The sequence below is a fragment of the Lynx canadensis genome, chromosome A1, assembly GCF_007474595.2.
Source record: "Lynx canadensis isolate LIC74 chromosome A1, mLynCan4.pri.v2, whole genome shotgun sequence".
NCBI classification, from domain to species: domain Eukaryota; kingdom Metazoa; phylum Chordata; class Mammalia; order Carnivora; family Felidae; genus Lynx; species Lynx canadensis.
Genome location: NC_044303.2, coordinates 229,103,550 through 229,126,517, shown reverse-complemented (window position 1 = coordinate 229,126,517; position 22,968 = coordinate 229,103,550). Strand labels below are relative to the sequence as shown.

Genomic DNA, 22,968 nt, shown 5'->3' with positions numbered 1-22,968 from the left:
GAGAGAGAGAGAGAGAGAGAGAGAGAGAATTCCAAGCAGGCTCCATGCTGACAGCATGGACAAGGGACTCAATCTCACAAACCATGAGATTATGACCTGAGCCGGGATTAAGAGTTGGGACACTTAACCGACTGAGCCACCCAGGCACCCTTTAATTTAGCCTTCATTTTGAAGCTTCATCCCTGACAACACAGAGACTCCCTAAATGCATAGTCTGAAGTAGAACATCAACCACAGAAATTGCCAGAGGATTGCATTCATCCGACAACAAACAAACATGATTCTGACATCAGCTTTGGTAGCTGGGAATCATAGGCAAATTACATACATCTCTACACCTTAATATCCCCATCTGCAGATTAGGCATGATATACCTTACAGACTTGTAAAGATGAAGTTAGTTAATATATGAGAACGACTGGCATAGTATAATGCCGGGAATGCAGTAGGCACCCAAGATGTGTTAGGTTTCTCCTCTCTCTCTTTCCACACACACACATGTGTGCGCACACACACTCATGCACACATATACGTGTATTCTTATCTTTTCACTGAAACAAATTTCCCAGACTCATCTTCCTCGTGACGTTAACTGAGTCCCAAGTTTACACACAGAAGGTAGATCAAATGCATGGGGTTCAAGAGTCAGGATGTCTCCACCTCCCGGTCACCCCCTGGGGCTATTCCCACCCCCAGCCCCATATCTGCACACTGTTGGATCAGGATGGGTCAAAAGATATTCTTAGAAACACTTTTCACTTTTTTCCTCATTATCTGTGGACACCTAGGGTGTCCTCACCTAGGGTGAGATCCTTCTCACCCTACTGGCCAAAGGTACATTTCTTTCCCCGTGTCTGCCTCTTTTCAACTTCCTTTGAGGGCAAAGGAGCCTGAGTGGATGTGGGAAGCTTTGCCCTTCTGGTGAATTTCACACTTTTTGGGTGACTTTCTCATGATGTCCTAATCAGAAACACAAATAAAATAAGCATTTGGGGACACATTGCTCAATTTCTAAAGTCAAAATAAATACCTAGACTTCTTTCTAAAACAAACCAGTCTTGTATGGAAAATTCAATGATGAATTATTTAAACTGAAAATTGCCCTTCATGTTAACATGGAAACAATTTATTATAAGAATTTTAACTTTAAATCACTGTATTTTTGGAGTGTCCTTTGGTCTTTAGTGATGCTACACCTCTTTATCTCAATTGGAGCCTTATTCAGTTATCAAAATTAAATGAAAATTAGATTTATAATATGAAAATAGCAATGGAATTTTAGCTTTTCATCGCTAAAAAACACTTCTCTGGCAACAAAGCTATTTGGCAAAACAAGTCTGCACCAACTCCTATTGAAACCAAAAAAAAAAAAAGAAACAAGAATGAAAGTTTGTCTCTCTCTTTTTTTTTTTTTTAGCACTTTTAAGTTAGTCACTTTTTCCTTGCTTTTTATTTTCTCTCTTAACCTGCTGCTAATGAACCTCACCGCTGACTAATTCCCAGCAGGGTGAGTACAATCCTTCTATAAAAATGTGTTCTTAAATAATAAAGAAGTGCCTGTATTATAAAATTATTTTATTAATACCCTGCTGAGATGTTCAAAGTCATGTTGCAATGGGCTTTCACTGCTTAGTCACAAGATATACAAAAGTAACACCTGACTGAACGTGAGGAAGATTTTTCTTTTACTTTCTATGGGAAATGTTTTTGCAACTGGTTGACTAGATCCAGGGATGGGATAAAGCAAATTTTCTAAAATACTAATTTTGGGTAAAAGAACACGTACTGATTATTTCTCTAAACTAACCATGGCCCCAGCCAGGTCTTGACACAACCCAATAAATACGAAGCCGCAGGCAGCGCGCTTGCCCGGGCTCAACCAGACACGTTTATCCTGTCGGATGCACTCGGGGTACGTGGAGCAACACCGTGCATCAAGGACCCTGCCGAGCACCTTCCTTCTTCTTTTCTGATGCCCCGCTTTCTTCACGGGCTCCCTCTTCCTTCATGCGCCATCTTTCTCCTCCTCACACACAGCACATCCATTGCTACCTCACGCATTTGCACCCTCCCCCCTTTGCTCCTGGACATCAGCATGCTGCCCTCTGTCAGCTGAATCTCGGCTCAGTGTTCTTTCCTCACAAGTCTCTCCCCCGGCCCCTAAATCAGCAGATCCCTGGCCTAACGTGTGTGTATTTTCTTCATAAAAAAGAGCTGTCTAAAGCCAGTATGTCCATTTATAGTCAACTGCCATTATCATGGGACTTCTACTGAACCACTGCTCCAAGAGGAAATACAGGCAGGGCAGGTTCTTGCCGGCCTCTGGTCATGACAGCTTCGCCAACCCATCAATACATAGCCTTATTTTAGGCGTGTGTTTGTTTAAAGATATCTTTCCAACATATATTATTGATTCACTGGCTTTGGACTCACGGCACTTGAACTCTCACCTCAGGAAAGCTCACCTAACACGTATTTTCTCCATAAGGCACATCACAGCCTTCTTGTGCTGAGGAACAGCAGATAGCCCTGCTGTTCACCACTGTGCTTGGGCCACCTTAAACAGTGCAAAGTACAGAAGTGTGGAAAATGTAACACTACATAGACCACAAAAAGGACACTTGTTTACAGCATGAGTGGATCAAGGAGGCAGAGTGTCACCTCATTCAACCTCAGGTGGGAACACGCCTGTGGGGCGACTCACATTTTTTTGCTGCTTTGTGCATGCCTGCAAATGACCAAGCCACAAGCATCGCGAACAAATTTTCAAGTAGAGGTGAATTCATAAGCACAGAATCCATGAGTAACAAGGATCAACTGCATTTGCCTCTTTTTGGCTGCCCTTCCCTCCTTGACACTGAGTTCCTTAAGAACATGGATTGTGTATTGAGGAGGGCGCCTTTTGGGATGAGCACTGGGTGTTGTATGGAAACCAATTTGACAATAAATTTCATATATTGGAAAAAAAAAAAAAAAAGAACGTGGACTGTGCCTGGTCTTTTTTCACTGTCGCACCCCCAGCACCTGAGTCGAGCATGGCAGATGGCCAATACCAGATAAATACTCACTGAATGACCAAGCGAGCTAACGCTATTGGCCTTAGCCAAGAAAAGTCTATCGCCAACTTCTCTTACACTCATTCTTAGCCTCAAAGCACTTCTCAAAAGCAGTCTCCGCTGACCTCGCAGGCATCGTCATGTACTCCTTCTAGGCTCCCTGAGCATCGTGACTGTATCTCGATCTTAACATGTGTCAAGTTCTATTTTAATTATTGATTTCCTTGTAAGTCTCCCTCACTAGACGGAATCCCTTCTGGGCAGGATCTGGTTCATCGTCATCTTTGTGACCTTTGCATCTAAGATTGTGGCTGGCATATATTAGGCACCCAGCAAATATTTGCTTAAAAAAGAAATATTCATAGTTTATAAACTCTCTTCCCTTGACCCATGTTTCCAAATGTGGTATTTATCTAAGGGATGGGGATACTAGAAGCTATCTTTCCAGGAGAAACTGTCTTCTCCTTCCTTGTTTAAAGACAAATCTTTTGTGTTTTGGTCACAAAATCAGTACTTCCTTGGCTTCCACTACCATGGCCACCTCCAGAGTGTATGGCTTCTAGCGATCATTTCACCATATATGTATATCACCATATATCACCATACATTTCACCATATATGTATACCAGAACATCATGTTCTACACCTTAAGTATATGCAATTTTTATTAGAGAAATAAAATAAACCTAAAAAAAATGAAATAAACAAGCAATGGTCACATGGGCTGAAAGGTGGTTATCGCCGAGGAGATATTAGCTGAGTAAAATGTAACGAAAGCCTCCAGAACACATCAGGCCAATGGTGGAAACCAGTTTAGGTATTTTTTAGACTTGTCAAACAGAACTTTGCCAAAGTGGAAAAACGTGTGTTTCATAGACGTGCTATGTTCACAGGCTGAAATACGAATCCAGCATTTTACCGCCAGCTACTGGGTGAAGCGACACATCCCTGAATTCAATCTGGCTTTTCCAACCTGGCTTAACTCTCCAAGCTGGTAGAGCTGGCACCTCCGGTGGGCCCTGAGCAGCCCTGCCGAGAAAGCCTTCCTTCCACCACTTGCCCCACCTCATCCTATCCATCCTTCCACCCCCTGTCCAGACCCTGCTCCTGAGACCCCGCCCCTGACCCCTTCTTCCCACTCCTACCCACCTTCCTTTCCTACCATCTGTTAACTCCTCCAAACACTTGCTCCTTATCTCATAAGCTAATGTTTCATGAGCATCCATGCATATTTCACCTGCTTTAATAGACAGGAAAGAACTATCTAGAACCATCGTCTCCCCTCTAACACTCAAAATAGTGCCTAGCAGCCAGTAAGTACTCATTAAACATGGGGCGAGGGGCGCCTGGGTGGCGCAGTCGGTTAAGCGTCCGACTTCAGCCAGGTCACGATCTCGCGGTCCGTGAGTTCGAGCCCCGCGTCAGGCTCTGGGCTGATGGCTCAGAGCCTGGAGCCTGTTTCCGATTCTGTGTCTCCCTCTCTCTCTGCCCCTCCCCCGTTCATGCTCTGTCTCTCTCTGTCCCAAAAATAAAAAAAAATAAAAACGTTGAAGAAAAAAAAAAAATTTAAAACATGGGGCGAATGTGAAGCTAGTTGATAAAATAATAAAGTCCTCATGACATGATAGCAAGAATAATGAGATCTTGTGTTTATAACATTATCCAATCTGATAATGCCCACCGTCCCTGGATGCGTAAGACAACTCACTGTTGTTTTCTGCGTAAATCCTTATGACGGGCATCAATTCAAAGAGCACTTTTGGTTTGGATTCGATGAGTTTCATGTTCCTCTTGTCCCAGCCTGCACCTTCAAGATACAAGCCGTAGACGTAGACACCCTCTGTGGGAGGGGCAGAAATGTCATCCTTCATCCACTTGGTGACTTCGTTGCAAAGCACCATATTGTCCAAGGCCCAGCCTTTGTTGGCCCGAGTTATTTCCTGCTCAGGACAAGAACAAGAGCAAAGGACGAAGGGAACAATTAGAGGTTTATCTTAACATAAAGAGCATCACGGGGATCAAAGCGGAACCCAGGATTACCCTAATGCAAAGGAAGTAGAATTGTACTTAAAAAGATTGTGTCATAAACAGTACCCGTGTCCTAATTTAAGCACTTATACTTTAAAAAAGAAATATCGGGGGCACCTGGGTGGCGCAGTCGGTTAAGCTTCCGACTTCGGCCAGGTCACGATCTCGCGGTCCGTGAGTTCGAGCCCCGCGTCAGGCTCTGGGCTGATGGCTCAGAGCCTGGAGCCTGTTTCCGATTCTGTGTCTCCCTCTCTCTCTGCCCCTCCCCCGTTCATGCTCTGTCTCTCTCTGTCCCAAAAATAAATAAACGTTGAAAAAAAATTTTTTTTTTAAAAATAAAAAAGAAATATCAAATCATATCAAATATAAAAATACCAAATAAATACTTTGAAATTCAACCTAGCGGCCTGAGAACAAGTTGCTGTATTTACTTTCAGGACAATGTTATTGCTGGGGCCAAACAGAGACAGCCATTCTCTGTGTCATTATAGTCTTTAAAACTATACTGGCAGAAGAAAACCTTGTAGAAGAAAACCATAATAACACAACAGGTGCAAATGGGAGCTCTTACCTGACGCATTGCAGTTAAAAATCCTTGGGGGTTAAAAAAGCCTGTCATCCAGAAGCAGTGGGGTCGGCCATTGAAAACCCAGGCGGTGAACTGGCAGTTTCTTTCTATAAGCTCAGTAAACCAGAAACCCAAGGTACTTGAAACCCAGGATGCCTGAAATGCATATGTTGAAATAATCAAATTCTGCTGTGTAACTAGCTATGTTCACAGAAAAAAAAATTATGAAATATCAATTTCACTTTTAGAATTTAGAAGTCCCTAAGACAGGAATTTCCCTTGGGTTTTGACAGTTAAGTTTTCAAATTATTCTTCCTCCTTACTGATATTGAGATACAACAGAATCAGCTAATGATCCCATGAATACCAAATCAATTCAGCGCTCAGTATGCTGTTCAAGGTTCTGATGTCAACAGAATCACCTTCCACGTACAAATATATTCACTGTCAATTCTGCTATAAAGTAATGAAAACAATTAATTGAATTAAATAGGTTTCCACTATTTTTTCCTCAGGTTACATTTTTTCTTTCCCCGTCAGGTTATATTTTTAATAGATACACTGCAAAACAGGATTTCTATTTCCATAAATGTGCTTGTGGCCCCTTTAAAATATATTCTGTGGATGATAAATCATACCTTTCTCCACTTCTCATTTTTAATGAGGCAAACAACAGTTATTTTCTGAAGTTCTTGTCCCTTAGAATGAACTTTTATTTCCTCTGATGAAGGAGCAGAAACGGAAACACAGGTCCCTTACCACCAACAGATTAATTGCATTCATTGCCTGTGACATGCTGCCTGAATTCACATGTGGAACTTCTATTATTACAGTGGGATGGATATGTCCTTAGTGTTATCAGCAGCTGTCCTCGTAGGTATCTCCAAATCATGTTTTATATCATTTTATTATAATTGGAATACTTTATGTATGAATAAATGTAGTGATCATCCTATGTAGATATATACCACTTGAATTTCAAATTCTTAAGACTTAATTTGCCTATTTTTCAAGAGATAATGAGATTCCAAAGACTGATAATAAGTTGAATAGAATACAAACCTGCATAAAAAGACCACACTTTATTTTTTTTATTTTTTTTAACGTTTATTTATTTTTGAGACAGAGAGAGAGAGAGCATGAATAGGGGAGGGTCAGAGCGAGAGGGAGACACAGAATCGAAGCAGGCTTCAGGCTCTGAGCTGTCAGCACAGAGCCTGACGCGGGGCTCGAACTCACAGACTGTGAGATCATGACCTGAGCCGAAGTCGGACGCTTAACCGACTGAGCCACCCAGGCGCCCCAAAAAGACCACACTTTAAAATTAGGTAACTCATTCTATCCTATCTTTATAGACATGTTAACTGAAAGGGATGTGTTTATACGACATTTGACGTGAGGCACAGGGAACTGTTTATGTGAAGGTGCCTCGTGGCAAGGATCCCTGTTCCAGAGCCTTCTAGGTGCTGACCAAGTGGAGAGGGCTGGTTCGGTGAGGAATGAACCCGCAATGGCCAGTGACCAGGAAGGTTCTCCCTCTGTCACTGGCCAATGAGGAAAGTCAGTCCAGATAGAAAACTCTCCGCCTTTGGGAACGAAGTCATTAGAGGTGAGGATATGATGGAGTCTGGGCAAAGCTGATCCTACGTTTCTAAAGCCCTGGGTGAGATGTCTGAGTGCCAGTGCTAAGTGAGTCTCTTCTGGGAGAGGCTGCCAGTCCTAACCCTGTCACGTCTCACCTTCCCATTTACCCGAGCAGCTTCCAAAAGGCCAAAGGTCCAGTCACTGCATGACCCAATCCCTTTTCTAGATGTTGCCCTCCCGTATATTCCCCTACAACTGGTCCCTGCCTCCTGCCCTCTCAAGTCCTCCTGCCACACCCCCAAATCTTTATAACCTCCCACAATGCATGAAATGCTTGGTAAAGATACTCAGGTACTCCTTTTACTACTCCAAGTAGACAAGTATTTACCAAAAGCACATCTTGTCATTTAGCACAAGCACCAGCATGTGATCAGTAAGCATATTGTTAAATCATTTTCTTGTTACCTGGAGATATACTTGCTCACTACCTCCAGGCAGAGCAGGGAAAAAGGTTTCTCTTTGGTGCGTGCATGTGTGTGTGTGCGTGTGTGTGTGTAGGAACACTTCTTTCTATAAATCTAACATCATGGGCTTTGAAGTCCAACGGAGCTGGGGTTTAAATTCTGGTTTTTGGACTTCTTAGGTGTGTGATCTGGGAAAAGACTTAGCATCTCCCAATTTCACATTCTTTACCTGCAAAATGAGGGCAATAAATGCAAAATGTAAATGAAATAACACATGCAATGGCCTAGCAGAGTGCCTGATATGTGGGAGATGCTAAAGAGTCTCCTTCCCTACCTATGCTCCCAAAATACAAGCCAGTAAGGGGATTAGTCCCTAAACAAAAGAACCCTTTTAAGTAAATTACGCTCCAAAAGCTTTCCACCTGCCGATCACAGCTATTTACAACAATAAAGTGATTAGGTGGAATCAGAGCGGACTAAAACATACTTTCTTCCACTGAGCAGGAATTCTGGCATCAAACATGCAATTCAGTGCATCTCGTAGATTTTCGCTCATGATGATAGTGCCGTCGATGGCAAGTTTCAACTCCGTCAGGGTGGTGCGGACCAGAGTCAGCAGCCTCTGCATTCTGTCTATCTCCTGCCTGAGGAAGATGTTCATGGGCTGGAACAGCCCCATCTTTAGCAGCCTCTCTTTCACCTGCCGTGGAGACATTGAACATGTGTTAAAAATGTGACAGCTACAAACGTGTATGTAACTGGTACCCTGGGGCTGCCGAAAAGACCCCAAATCTTACAATCCCATCAATGGTTAAGATTTTTTTTTTTTCACTGCCAGAAAACAAAGAAGAAATATAAAAGGAAACATCTGTTAGATGACCGGCCAATTTTTCATCCCATGTGGGAGAGGACAGGCAGCCATTCATTCGCAGTAGAAGAGAAACACATGACCATAACCACGCAGCCTTCGAAACGGCAATTGCACTTACTGGGAAACATTCACTTACCTGCCTGCCTAAGACTTGCAAACACACACACACACACACACACACACACGCGAGCAGACAGGTACACATGCACAACCATTCTGCTGGCTGCTTCAAAAGACTAGGCTTCTGTTCTAAAAGCTTTCTGTGCTTTCCATCAGAGCATTCACCCGTTCTTCCTCCAACCCACCCACCCAGCCATCCATTCCCATCTTACAAGTATTTACTGAGACTCCTCTATGGATCAATCAGCTACCCTGCTGGGCCGCGTTGCTTTAGCCTCAGGCAGCATTGACAAAGTCAGCCAAAGGGAGCGGACTCTCCTAAACCCCATTAGTTACCGCAGTTATTTATGTTACTGTTATGATATTTTTAGATACTTTTATTGCTTCATAAATATTTCAACCACTGTTAGATATGAATGACCTCTTTCCTGATACAACAATGAGAGGTGCTTATGAAAGCTGATAAGAGTATTGATTTTCTCCAAGCAAGTGATCAGTTTTTTCCAGGGGAAATTATTCCCTTGGCAGTAAGTCCTTGAGTTCAGTCTATAGCACCAGCAACCAAAAGGACATGCTTTGTGGAAAAGAATAGGATGCTAAAGAAACAAAATGCTGCAGATTCCTGTCAGAAAACCAGGTAGAAAAGGTCAATATATAAAGGAACATGATGGTCCTGTGACAAAAGAGTCACACGGTTAGTCTGGGTCATCTATTACGACTATGTGGAAAGTAAGTGAGTCACCTGTGTTCTTATCCAAGATTTAAAAATGTCTTCAGGGTAAATGTTTTCAGTAACGTTTGCTAAACTGCCTAAGAAATTAACTTTCCTACTCATAAATTTTGCTTACAAGTTACTTACATTTTAAAAAGACAAATTAATTTTCAAAACCTGTGAAGCTGCAATGCATTAATGATATAAATACAGGCTCCCTGAAATTAAGAAGCCCGGAATTTTAAGGTGTGCATTATGTTATACAACATTTTTTTTTAATGATCAGGTGCTTGAGGTGCCTGGGTGGCTCAGTTGGTTGAGCATCTGACTCTTGCTCTGGGCCCAGGTCAAGATGCCAGGGTCATGGGATTGAGCTCCACACTGAGCATGGAGCCTGCTTGATATTCTCTCTCTTTCTCCCTCAGCCCCTTTTCCCCACTCATGCTCTCTCTCCCTCTCCTTCCCCCCTCTCTCAAATAAAAAAATAAATGATCAGGTGCTTTACTCTAAAAATACATTACTTTCCTTTGAACAAATGATAATGTGAAGCACCTCAAGGGAAAGTTCTAGAAAAACAATCCTAAACCATTGGTACATACTTAAAACCTAGTTATGAACATCAACATTCTTGTCAGGTTTCTTTTATCATTTATACTTTGAAGTGATTACATTTATAGATTTAAAAACTTTGGGGCACCCGGGTGGCTCAGTCAGTTAAGCGTCTGACTTCAGCTCAGGTCAGGATCTCGCAGTCCGTGTGTTCAAGTCCCACATCGGGCTCTGTGCTGACAGCTCGGAGTCTGGAGCCTGCTTCTGATTCTGTGTCTCCCTCTCTCTCTGCCCCTTCCCCACTCACACTCTGTTTCTCTCTGTCTCTCAAAAATGAATAAGTGTTAAAAAAAAATTAAAGACTTCTTTAACAAAATAAGTAAAAATAAAAAATAAAAACTTCTTTTGCTGGTTCTTCAGGAAGTGAGTTTTTAAATATTCTTTCACTTTCAGAAAAATCACTCTTTGCCCTCCTTCCTTATTCCTCACTCCCCCAACAAGACAGACACGTCCACCATTGACATCTTGCCAGGATGTCATCAACTCACCTCAAATGGGCCATAGTCTGGGGGTAGCTTGTCGAGCATATCGTCAGCGAGCCGGGCCACCACGGCCTCCCGGGTCTCATCCCCTCCACCAGAGCTGTCCTTGGGTTGGATGCTGAGGATGGTGTCCAGCACATCCTTGGCCAGCTTGCTCTGGTAGGTAATGTCGGCATTGGGATGCAGCCCGAACACCTCGGGGCTGTCGCAGGAAGGCAGGCTCTGAGCAACAAAGACCCCAGGGAAGCCCAGACGGCCGACATGAACACCAGGTAAATTATACCGTCTTAAGAAACAAATGTTTTTATTAAGGTAGGTAGGTTTTATTAAGGTAGGTAATGTAACATTGCGTGTCAACTATATTTGAATTTTAAAATAAAGAAAGAACATAAAGTAATCTCCTCCCCAAAAAGCCGAGTAGTTACATGATCTCGTATTTGTGTCAGGCTACAATCTCAATACTTTCTCCAGAAAAGAATCAAAAGTTGCCTCAAAAGAAGATGAACGATGAGAAACATAGTAAGTTGATGGTTCTCTAATGCTGTACCTCAGGCAAATGTAATCAAAGAGACACTGTCTTATTTTAGAATATGTGAAATAAGAAAAGGGAGCTACGGATTAGTACTTTGTTTTCTGAAGGTCTGATTTAATTCGAACCAATCATTTAAATAAATGTGGTATAACTAACAGTAACTATGTTTTTTGAGATGCCAGACAATGACAGTTTTAGCAATTATGGCCCAAAGAAGGCTGACAACAGGAACTGTACTGTCCCAGGGAGAAAGACGAGGACTAGGAACAAAGAGGAATATTGAGAGCAACCAAGTCCGAGGGAAAAGCAGAGACATAGATAAACAGTTTAAAAAAAAAAAAAAAGTTGGTGCAGGGGGTGCGCCTGGGTGGCTCAGTCGGTTGAGCGACCGATTTCGGCTCAGGTCATGATCTCACAGTTTGTAGGTTCGAGCCCCGCATCGGGCTCTGTGCTGACAGCTCAGAGCCTAGAGCCTGTTTCAGATTCTGTGTCTCCCTCTCTCTCTCTGCCCCTCCTCCACTCACGCTCTCTCTCTCTCTCTCTCTCTCTCTCTCTGTATCAAAAATAAACATTTTTTAAAAATGCAGAGACTGCAAGAGACAATCAGAAGCAGAAAAAGCGGGCAAAGAACTCAGCTATTTGAAAGAAAGAAAATGTACCTACAATTTGATATTTGTTTCTACATGTGAATATTATCCTAAACTTTATTATTGTCTTCTTCATATTGTTCCTGCACTCTCCTCCATTATTTTATTCCTTTTTACATAATGTCTTTTATGAACAGCCTCAAGTTCACTGGGCAATGAGGTATATGTAAATAAAGATATGTACGGGCATATCTAAATTTATATCTTCATAGGCACTTTCCTATTCAGTGCTGATGATTTAAAGACATATATAGTACAGTTAAAACAAATATATTTTCTGATGTGAATTAGTAAAAGTGTAGAGGTGATAATATATGATAAACTCATTACATACATAAATCACAGAACCTCTAAATGTACTGATAAATTTAGCCCTTTGGGGCTGTCGTGTTCCAGTTTGTTCAGTTGGAGATAAATCGCAGATAGATGCAAAAGAGAATTCTACATAATGATCTAAAGCATTCAAGGCATAGAGACAGAAAATGTAGTCACCGTGAAACACAAATCAGATCTTTTCCCCTAAATTTCCAGTCACAATCTACCTTATTCCTTCTGAGAGCAGTACTCTTCAGCCTGGGGAGATGCCACCCCCAGGGGACAATGTCTGGAGACATTTTTGATTGTCACAACTGGGTGGGGGTGCTACTGACAGCTAGTGGGGGGAGGCCAGGAATGCTGCTAACCACTCTATATGGTTATACCCCACCGCAAAGAAGAATCCCACCCTGAACGTCACCAGTGCCCAGGTTGAGACAGGAAGTGCTTATGGAAAGCAGGTTCCTGAACATACTCATAGGCCCTCCACTGGGCCAGGATTAAGGAACAGAGGTCTCAGGATGAGTCATTACAGCTGCCTGAAGTCTCACATCCCACAGTGGAGAGCTCCAGGGGATTTGTGTGGTTTCCCTAGTTCAAAATCTGCCCGGCCTATCCTATCCCCAAAGAATCTTCCTCACTGAGGAATAAATGAGAAGGGAGGGAGGGCATTCACACAAAATACACACTCAGAACAAATATAAACATTTTAACCGTTAGGTGAATAGAAACATAGGAAGGAAGCACCTACAGTGAGAGTATGTATCACCATTAAAAATTATTTCAAAAGCAGTATTTGCAGTGTAAATAAATATCCAAATGGTCAAAAGGCTGCAGATATTTGCTCTATGCATAAAATTCTGAAGTTGACAAACCTGGATATATTGAAGATAGCTGTCCACGGTGTTGCATTTGGGAATATTATATCCTTGGTAAAAGCTGAAATCTGATCCAAACATATTTTCACTGAACCAGACCTTAGCAAACGTGGTCAGCAATCTCTTATCGTAGTTATCAGTGACTCTGCCCCCATATTGGATCTCTCCTATCATGTAGCGGACGGTGGTCCAGGAGACGCCCTGAGGGAATTTACAGAAAAGCTGTGTACAACTATGGTCTCATCCTGGTTTTCCCCACCAAGGAACATCTACGTATTTGTGATCATCGATGCCAGTTGTTCCTTCTTTATTAGCAATGTTAAATGTGCAGGAAGAAATCTACACAGACAAACCTGAGCATTACTCAAATCTCATGCTCGTGATTTAAAATAGACTCCTTTGGTGCATCTATATGCTTTCATACTTTAAGTTCAACAGAAAAAAAGAAGATAGTTTTTGAGAAGATTGAGGGAGCTCTTTAAAAGGCACATGCTTCAAAAATTATCTAGGCTTTAATTTTCATTTTTTAGGATTTTAGAAAACAACTTTTCTCAGCCATTTCCCCCCTCAGTAGAGCTTTTCAAGTTGTCTTACATGTAATTTCAACTTGGTTTTGAGAAATAATAACATAATCAAAATTGGTTCATTTTTTTTCATCTGAAATCAAGAGGCAAGTGTGATCCAGTTGCCATGACTTAGAGATATGTCTGCAACCACACAAGATCATCACTCTTACAGGATCAATCCCAAAGCTGGGCAGGCACGGGCACCTACGCTCACGATCGCGAGTGGCATGAGATGGAGGGCACAGAGTACCTTTTTGACTTCCATGTCATCTAAGTGGTTTTGGATGAACTGCACAGTGGCATTAAAGTCGGCTTGATTAAATTCATAGGGGATGTTCCACCCCAGGGGACCAAACTTCCTTCTCTCCTGGACTGTGGAGTGCAGGAAAGCCACGGCATACAGCATGGGCTTCCAATGGGCCATAGCGCTCACATCCAGCAGGTCTTGACTCACACCTGGCGTGGTCGGTGGGGTGAAAAAATGTACCATCACTCACACATCTTTCTTTTTTTATTACATTTATACGCTATTAATCATTTTTGTACATTTCTGATAATAAACTTCACTTACCTTGAATTATTTTTATCACATTCATACAACAACAATTATAATTAACCTTTGGGTGTCCAGATGGTATCTTTCTCTGAAATACCTGCAAAGAGATTGGGGGAGGTGGCCGGGGGCTTGCTAACATGGATCAAGTGCCTGCCAATCTGACAAGATAATGTGGGGGTAAACTAGAGGTAGAAGAATGAGGGCAGTAAAATAAATACTACCACTATTATTTAAATTGCTACTACTAATAATTTTATTATTTTTTTTATTTAAAAAAAATTTTAATGTTTTTATTTATATTTGAGACAGAGAGAGAGCATGAGCAGGGGAGGGGCAGAGAGAGAGAGGGAGACACAGAATCCGAAGCAGGCTCCAGGCTCCGAGCCGTCAGCACAGAGCCCGACGCGAGGCTCTAATTCATGGACTGTGAGATTATGACCTGAGTTGAAGTCGGACACTTAACCGACTGAGCCACCCAGGCGCGCCTATTTTTATTATTATTAGGAGCATGTACTCGGGTTGCAATGGGCTTCTGTATACACTACTAACAATTTACTATTAATTAAAATAGTGTATATAGAAGCCTACTACACGCTGAGTATATTCCCCAAATAACTACAATTATTTTATACATATACATATATATATATATATGTACACTTTTTATTTAGAATTTTGTTGTTTTACTGCCCTCATCCTTCCACATCTATTTTATCCCCACATTATCTTATAGGTTGACGGAAGTTTGAGCCTTGTTAGCAACTCCAAAAAAAACCTGTACATTGTTCAGACGGCTTCATGTGATGGAGGCAGGTCATAACTTTAATTCAGCCTCTCCTCCTGGAAGAGGCTACTGGCCAACTTTACATATGGAGCATGAAGACCATAAATGACAAAATTATGTTGCCATAAAAAGGCAGGTGTCCAGCTGGAGAACGGCACCGGCCAAAGCAGAGTAACGTGGAAAAACAGAAAAAATAGAAAAGGGCTAAGCACGAGCTGACTCCCTCATGCCACGAGAGCATGTTCCACATGGCGCATGACAAAGAGTGCTGTTCTCTCCTCATCAGGTTAAGTAACAGTACAATCTGCTATAACTCTATCGTCGCTAATTGTTTTTATCGTTTCTTTAAGCAAACAACTGAAGCACAAAAACTCCCGTAAACTTGGAAGTATTCCTCAACTCACCACCGTATGTTCTTTTCAATCCTGCCCGGAGGCCCTGTGGAGGCTCATTGGCAAATTTAATGGACATCTGAAGGAGCGTAATGGGAAAGTGCTTATGAACTTCGGTGGTCATCCATAGGCGGAAAGCATCATGTACGATCTCGGTTTCTATAATTATGTCCATTAGCTCATCCATGAAATCGAGCCCCAGATGGCAGTTCTGCAGAAGTGCCCATCCCCCCTAAGTCAACAAGAATAAATGGAAATTAGGCTATTTCATGCTTCACCCAGAGATTCAAACTAAGACATCCTTTAGAAATTGAGTAATTAAAATTTAACAGAGAAGCACTAAATTAATCCAGATAAAAATCTATGGATACAATTACGTTTAGTTGAGATAAGTGTATTTTTCCTGTCCCTCAACATACCAGCATGCCAACTGCAGTGATAATGTATGGTAGGAGCTGTGAAAAAAAAACACAGTGAGGCCTCAAAAGAGGTAACAGCACTGCCATGTACAGATGGTTGGATGAAAGCATCCATTTAGCTCAGCCTCCTCCCATGTTCCGTGAGAAGTACAACAAATGAACATTTATGTTTTACATTTTTATTTATTTTTGAGAGACAGAGAGAGACGGAGCACAAGTCGGGGAGGGGCAGAGAGAGACTGAGACACAGAATCCGAGACAGGCTCCAGGCTCTGAGCTGTGAGCACAGAGCCCGATGCAGAGCTCGAACTCACAAACTGTGAGATCATGACCTGAGCTGAAGTCGGACGCTTAACCGACTGAGCCACCCAGGCACCCCTTCAAACAGACATTTTTAAAGGCATGAACTCTTAAGTACAAGGACAGTGAGGGTGGAGACAATATCAGTAACATTTAAAGCAGACCCAAAGCTGAATCCTCAAGTAGCATTCAAGGAAACCTGAGACGTAACCTGATTTATGCCACATAACATCAAACACTCAAGAGTAGGTGCTAAGATGTTCCTCTGGAAATGGAAAAGACGGGCTCACACAAGAGCCTCTGCCAAAGAAAAAGAGAAAGCTGATTTTTTTAGGGGGCAAAATAGACAGGGTCCAGACTGGAGGACATCCGCACATGAAGGGTCTAGGAACCTCAATGAAGACAGGTGAAAGAACACTTACCTACTCAATTTTGAGGCCTATTACCTCCCTTCTCCCGTGGAGTTCCCAGAATACTGGCAGTAGGGCATATACCCTCTAAACAGTGGGAAAACCTTCTCTGGGGAATCTGACCACTCTAAGGACAAGAGCCTTAGAACACAAAAAGCCCTACTTTTGTATAACGCATTTTATGAGCATAAGAATATTCCTTGTATAGGAGCGCCTGGGTGACTCGGTCAGTTTGGTGTCCGACTTCGGCTCAGGTCATGATCTCACAGTCCATGAGTTCAAGCCCTGCGTTGGGCTCTGTGCTGGCAGCTCAGAGCCTAGAGCCTGCTTCAGATTCTGTGTGTCTCTCTCTCTCTGCCTGCCACCACCCCCCCCCCACCACACACACACACACTCATGCTCTGTCTCTGTCTCTCAAAAAATGAACAAACATTTAAAAAATTTTAAATAAAAAAAAGAATATTCCTTGCATAAAGCAACAGAGGCAATAATTTAGTTCACGTAGTCATAATTTATTCAATATCTAATCTATAGAACGGTTTGGCTAAAATGATCTATAATATTCAGATCATAATCTGGAGTTATTTTCTTGACTGTAACTTCAGATCATTTAGGTTTGACTAGTGCAGCCTGAGTTATTTCTCTTTCCAAGAAATAAACCAAGCACCAAATCTAAAATCTTAGTATAAAACTGATTGCTCTGAAATTTCACATATCCCCTTATATTTTCTTGAGGAATATAGAGTGCTGCTGAATAAGGAAACTATTGTTGGTCCCTTGAAAAATGTAGTTGGCACTGTTCACAATTTTTAAAAAATTAAATGTGAAACATAACAACCACAGAAAGGGTTGAGCTGCTTTCTGTCAGCCGGCGTGTAGGGGAATCTGAGAACTTTGCTGTTTCAACCCTCCCCATGGAATCTGTTAGCTGAGTCTGTTTCTTGGGAATTGCCACATTCTGTATTAAGTGTTTTGTGTTCTTCTTACTGAGTGGATCATCCGTGTTGCCTGTCATATTGCCTCAAACCCTCCTTTTTCTTTTTTTATTAACGTGTTACTTATTTTATGTTATTTTTATGTTTTGGAGCATGTGGGTGGCTCAGTCAGTTGAGTGGCCGACTTTGGCTCAGGTCATGGTCTCGCGGTTTGTGGGCTCGAGCCCCACATCAGCCTCTGTGCTGCTAGTGTAGAGCCTGAAGTCTGCTTCCAATTCTGCGTCTTCCTCTCCTCTGCCCCTTCTCTGCCTACACTCTGTCTCTCTGTCTCTCAAAAATAAACGTTAAAAATTAAGAAAATAGATTTTATGCTTTAACTGATCTCTACGTCCAACATAGGGCTCGAACCCACAACCCCAAGATCAAGAGTTACACGGTCTACTGACTGAGCCAGCCAGGGGCTCCACCTCAAGCCTTTCTTAGAAAACTTGTAAAAAAACTGTAACCTCTGACAATTTATAATCACACTAATAATAATAATAAAGATTTTTTTCTTCTACTTCAAACTAAACTACTAAACAGAAAACATGGATAAACTGACTTATTCCATTTATACTCTAATTTAGTTTCCTGAAACTGTATTTATTAAACACCTGTTTATTTTAAATTAGAGTTAAATAGTGTCGGTGTTTTTGTTCTAAGCATAGTAATATGCGGAGGGAGGAACAGAGGAAGTGAAAAGAAGGGAGGGAAGAGAGGAGAGGAGGCCAAGAGGAGGGAGAGGCCAGGCATTCTTAAATGTAGATGCTTGTTTTCATCTCTGGGCACACTGTGCCCTCCCAACTGCAGATCAAATGCTCAGACGTAGCACGGCATATGTGAGCACCCACTTCCCATCCCGAACCTTCACCAAAGCAGGGGCCGGGCACAATTTGGGAACAGAAGAGGTGCAAGGTAAATGTGGGGGTTCCAGAACCTGGTAGGTTCAGGTCTAGACCGGAGGAAATGGACCAGGACGCAGCACAGCAATAAGGGTCTAGATTGAGCGGCCAGGACCTAGAACCCAGTGGCTTCGTGGTTGGCCTGGCGATGGGGGTTTGGGAGGGCGTGAAGACAGCCAGTTATGTTGTCAGCAGGGGAACTCCCTGGAGGGTACCGAAAGAGGTTTGAGATATGGGAAAGAGCTCAGACTCAGAGAAGAAGGAGTAGGTCTGGTCTAAAAAAAAAGCCAGAAAGGCATCTAGACCAAAACTGCACGTTCTCCAGGAGGAATGAGAAGCCAAGTGCTTCTGCCCTCCCTGCTTGGTCAAAGCGTGGAAGAAGAGGGGAGCAGGGGTGAGGGATCCTACAGGCAGAGCTGGACATGCCAGACCAGAGTAAACACATGAGTGCCCTGTCCTGGAGATGGAATTCTAGAGACGAAATGGAAGAAGGACCTTGAGCATTCAGTTAATTTAAGTCCCTGAAAGTGCCCCAGCTCTGGGTGTGGCTATCCCATTTGCAAGATTACCATACGGTGGCCCCCACGTGAGGCCTGAGTATGGCATGCTCTGCATGCTACAGAATTTGCAAGCATCAGAGGGTTCTAGGAGCCCCGCCTGGAAGGTGACAAGCCAGGTTTCCTAAAACCTCTGGTACCACTGCAGGGTCATGGCAGATTCCTGGCCTCTGAAACCTGGGCCAGGCATGGGGGACTCCAGGGCATAGATTATGCATTCTGGAACTCAAGAAAGGCATGGTATGGTGGATTCTGGAATGTGGGGATTCCAAGAGCAGAGCTGGAAGGGCCGGAGCATAGGGTGGAGGCAGAGTTGGGGGCTATAGACCCCACTGAGGGTTCGAGATCTGGAGTGGGGCTTAGCATTATGCAAACTGGTTGGGAAATAACATGTTCTGGTTGGCTAAGTTTTCCATAAGTCAAGGTTCAGCAGAAAAAGTCTTAAATTATATCTAATTTTTCCATGAAAATTTCCTAATAGATATTATACTTTTCCCTCTTTAGTGAATAACACACAGTACATAAATTTAAATTCTTATTGATGCTCAAGTTCTTTCCTGCATTGCTATTCTACAACCTGCAATATCAACAACATAAGAGTAGACATTTGGCCTCACATTCGCCATGGTCTGTTGTAAGAGCCTGCGGGCATGGACCTCCTGGCCCTGGCCCATGGACACATAACGGGTGTCTATTTTTAATCTCTTCCCCAGGGCAATGATGGAATCCGTGGGATCTGAGCCCATAGACAGGAGACAGATGAGTGGTGTCCGCGGATCAGATTCCTCCCACGTCTTTTCCAAGTCCAGGATAACACCTTCCGCATACTTCTCTCCCATGGAGTCCATGATGTACTTGCGGGCCTGTCAAAGACAGTATAGGAGTCACAAAAAGTGGCTCTATCCCCTTCATGTGCATGTCTGATGCACTGTGGCTTCCAAAGTTCATTTTTATAGATTATCTTGATGCCCAGAGAAATTCTGCTTAGGGAAATAGGACATAGACATTTTTCTTGTTCTATCTCCACTCCATAGGTGGAGGGGCTGTGTTATTTGCCAACACACATCGCACAGTTCAAAGACCAGAACCCAAGTTGGTGGACTCCTTGTCTGGAACCTGGTTCAATACGCTGGCTACTTCCTGGTACATTAAAAAATGTAAAATATTAGGCAACTGTATTCTTTAGGATGCTTTAAGAGAAATGCATATGCATTCCAATAATCAAGTAAGCAGCACAATGCCTGGGGTTTAATGGATACTTACCAATAGATAACTACTGAATGACTTCTTATTGAATGAAATACATTAGACACTCCCTGAATGAATGAATTAATGTTTTAAAGATTTAGTCCATAATTGTTCTCCTAATCATTGTCATATCTTTCCATTTTTGGCTTATCTCCCTTACCGTTAATTTTGGTTTGACTGAAATACATGCTTGCAGTATCACAGGCTATGTCAACTTATCAACCATACATAAATATTTTGACTAACAACACAGTCTCTTTTCAAATAAGGTAAAATAGTTATGTTCGATAAAATACTATTGTGAGTATGACCTTTAGTCTATATTCTCCCTCTGGTAAAAATTGGGTGCCCTCAAAGAAAAACTTCCTTCCATTCTGTTATCTTCTCCCACCCCATTAGAGTAAGACCCACGTTTTTATCCCCGGTGGGATTCCCCAGAAGAATTGCTCTCACATAATAAGCAGAGCCCAGGTGTGGGTACAACATGAACTGTAACTTTTCCAGGTGCAGGGTAAAGTGAGTCTTGGTGAGGTGGACCTTAGTAGGACCCCACTTTCATTCCCAGAGAAACACTGTAGACCTTCTAATATGCTTCCCAAGAAGGTGTCTGGTTGAAAATCACAAAAGGAATATAATGTGAGCATAAGAATTTCAGAGGAGAAAACATTTTTCCAGAGAGGACTTCTAGATCTTAAGACTTGGGTGTTATCATAGGGGCCATGGGAAAGCACTGAAAGACTTTAAAAGCCAAGGAATAGAATATCTTATTTCCATTTCTTCTAGAACATACAGGATTGACTAGGGTGGGCAAGAAGGAGCAAGCAAGAAGGCTTCCAGTTAGGAAGCCATGGCTGTGCCCAGCCTATAGATGGCAGACGCCAGGATGAAGATGACAAAGTTACAAAGGAGCTTGTAGACTTAAATTTTAGCACTGAACCAAATAAAATGTTACATGAGGGGGTAAAAAGGAAGGAAGAGAGAAAGGGAGGGAGAGAATGAAAGGAGAGGGAGGGAGAAAGTAGAGGAAGTAATAAAGAAAGAGAAGGAGGGAGGGAGGAGGGAAAGAGGGGAGGAAGGAAGTGAGAAAGAGGGGAAGAAAGGGAGGGAAGGAGGAAGAAAGAAAGAGAAAGAAAGAAAAAGAAGGAAAGAAGGAAAGGAAGGAAGGAAGGAAGGAAGGAAGGAAGGAAGGAAGGAAGGAAGGAAGAAAGAAAGAAAGAAGAAAGAAAGAAAGAAAGAAGAAAGAAAGAAGAAAGAAAGAAAGAAACGAACGACTTGAACTTTCTACATTGTCCTTAAGGCAACAGTTTGACAATTCTTTTGGGCAAGATAAAAGTAATGAAGCTGAGAAGAAAAACTGAAGGAAGGGTGATCTCAGTTGCCCTGCATTGCAAAACTCATTTTTCTTTTCTCAATAAATCATTGAATCTAGTTGTTTTCATGATTCCTTGGTACCTACATGGATTTTGGAGATGGTTACTCCATACGGTTTTAATGCTCCCTCTGGAGAGTGAAGCGCTGAACTTCCTACATCCCATTATAAACCCAGCCTATTTTTACTATATGGCTTCTTGGGAGAAGCACCTAAGGAATCAACCTGAGCTGAATATTCAAGCTGAGTTTTTCATGTGAAGGCAGGACACCGCAGGTCTTGTTAGCAGTGACATTTCCATGATGGTGGGCCAGCAAATTAACGGTCTTTGAAAAGATGGATCTTTTGGAGGCAGGATTCACATTTAAACCATACGTAAAATTCAAGGAATCTTAAGCCAACTCCTGCCTCAGGGCTGGTGAGACTTTCTGGGATCACAACTATAGATTTGGGAATACTGTGCTACCCTCTCACCTGCCTCTCCTCCTAGTGCCTTCTCATCATTCCTATTTAAAGAAACGTTCTTTTACTACTAACAAAATGGAGCAGGCATATCACGTCTAAGTTAATATAAAAATGGTATGGAAGAGCAATACATCACCTTTACGTTATACCTATGTGACAACTTAAAAACATGGCATTCTCATTCGTTCTTGTACTATCTAGAACAAAGAAGATTAGTAAATCATTTAGCCCAAACGTACACCTCGCTATATTTGTTTATTTTTTCATTTTGCACATAGGTATTGCTAGAAAATTCCAAAGAAGCCTCGAAGAATAAATTCACATTGGGATTAAAATTTTCAACATTTCTTTATATTTCAAAGGAAACTCTCCTTAAAAATATTCTCCTAGGGAAAGGAGGACCCTCTTGCACTGTTGGTGGGAATGCAGCCACTCTGGAGAACAGTTTAGAGGTTCCTCAAAAAGTTAAACACAGAACTACCCTACGATCCAGCAGTTGCACTGCTAGGTATTTACCCAAAGGATACAAAAATACTGATTCAAAGGGACACATGCACCCCAATATTTATAGCAGCATTATCAACAACGGTCAAGCTGTGGAAAGAGCCCAAATGTCTATCAATTGCTGAATGGATAAAGGAGATGTGCTACATATATACAATAGAATATAATATTACCCAGCCATAAAAAATGAAATCTTGCCATTTGCAATGATGTGGACGGAATTAGAGTGTATATGCTAAGTGAAATAAGTCAATCAGAGAAAGACAAATACCACGATCTCAGTCATATGTGGAATTTAAGAAAGATAATAGATGAACATATGGGAAGGGGAAAAGAAAAAAAAGGAGAGAGGGATGCAAACCATAAGAGACTCTTAACTCTAGAGAACAAATGGAGGGTTGACGGAAGGAGATGGGTGGGCAATGGGCTAGATGGGTGATGGGCATTAAGGAGGGTACTTGTTGGGATGAGCACTGGGTATTATATGTAAGTGATGAATCACTGAATTCTACTCCAGAAACCAACACTGCACTGTATGTTAACTAAAATTTAAATTAAAAAAAAATATATATATATATGTATATACATATATATATGTATATATATATATATATATATACATATATATATATATATATTCTCCCAGGTGTGCCTGG

The 22,968-nt window shown here is 42.1% G+C and overlaps 1 protein-coding gene across 1 annotated transcript in view; it reads right to left on the bottom strand.

The window, feature by feature from the left end:
- DNAH5 (dynein axonemal heavy chain 5) overlaps window positions 1-22,968 on the bottom strand; it is a 232,406-nt gene that overhangs the window by 4,410 nt on the left and 205,028 nt on the right. The window contains 8 exon segments of the mRNA XM_032594188.1: window positions 4,765-4,996; window positions 5,656-5,808; window positions 8,188-8,400; window positions 10,501-10,716; window positions 12,864-13,067; window positions 13,683-13,888; window positions 15,177-15,396; window positions 19,344-19,589. Of these exon segments, the coding sequence (XP_032450079.1) occupies window positions 4,765-4,996; window positions 5,656-5,808; window positions 8,188-8,400; window positions 10,501-10,716; window positions 12,864-13,067; window positions 13,683-13,888; window positions 15,177-15,396; window positions 19,344-19,589 (1,690 nt within the window).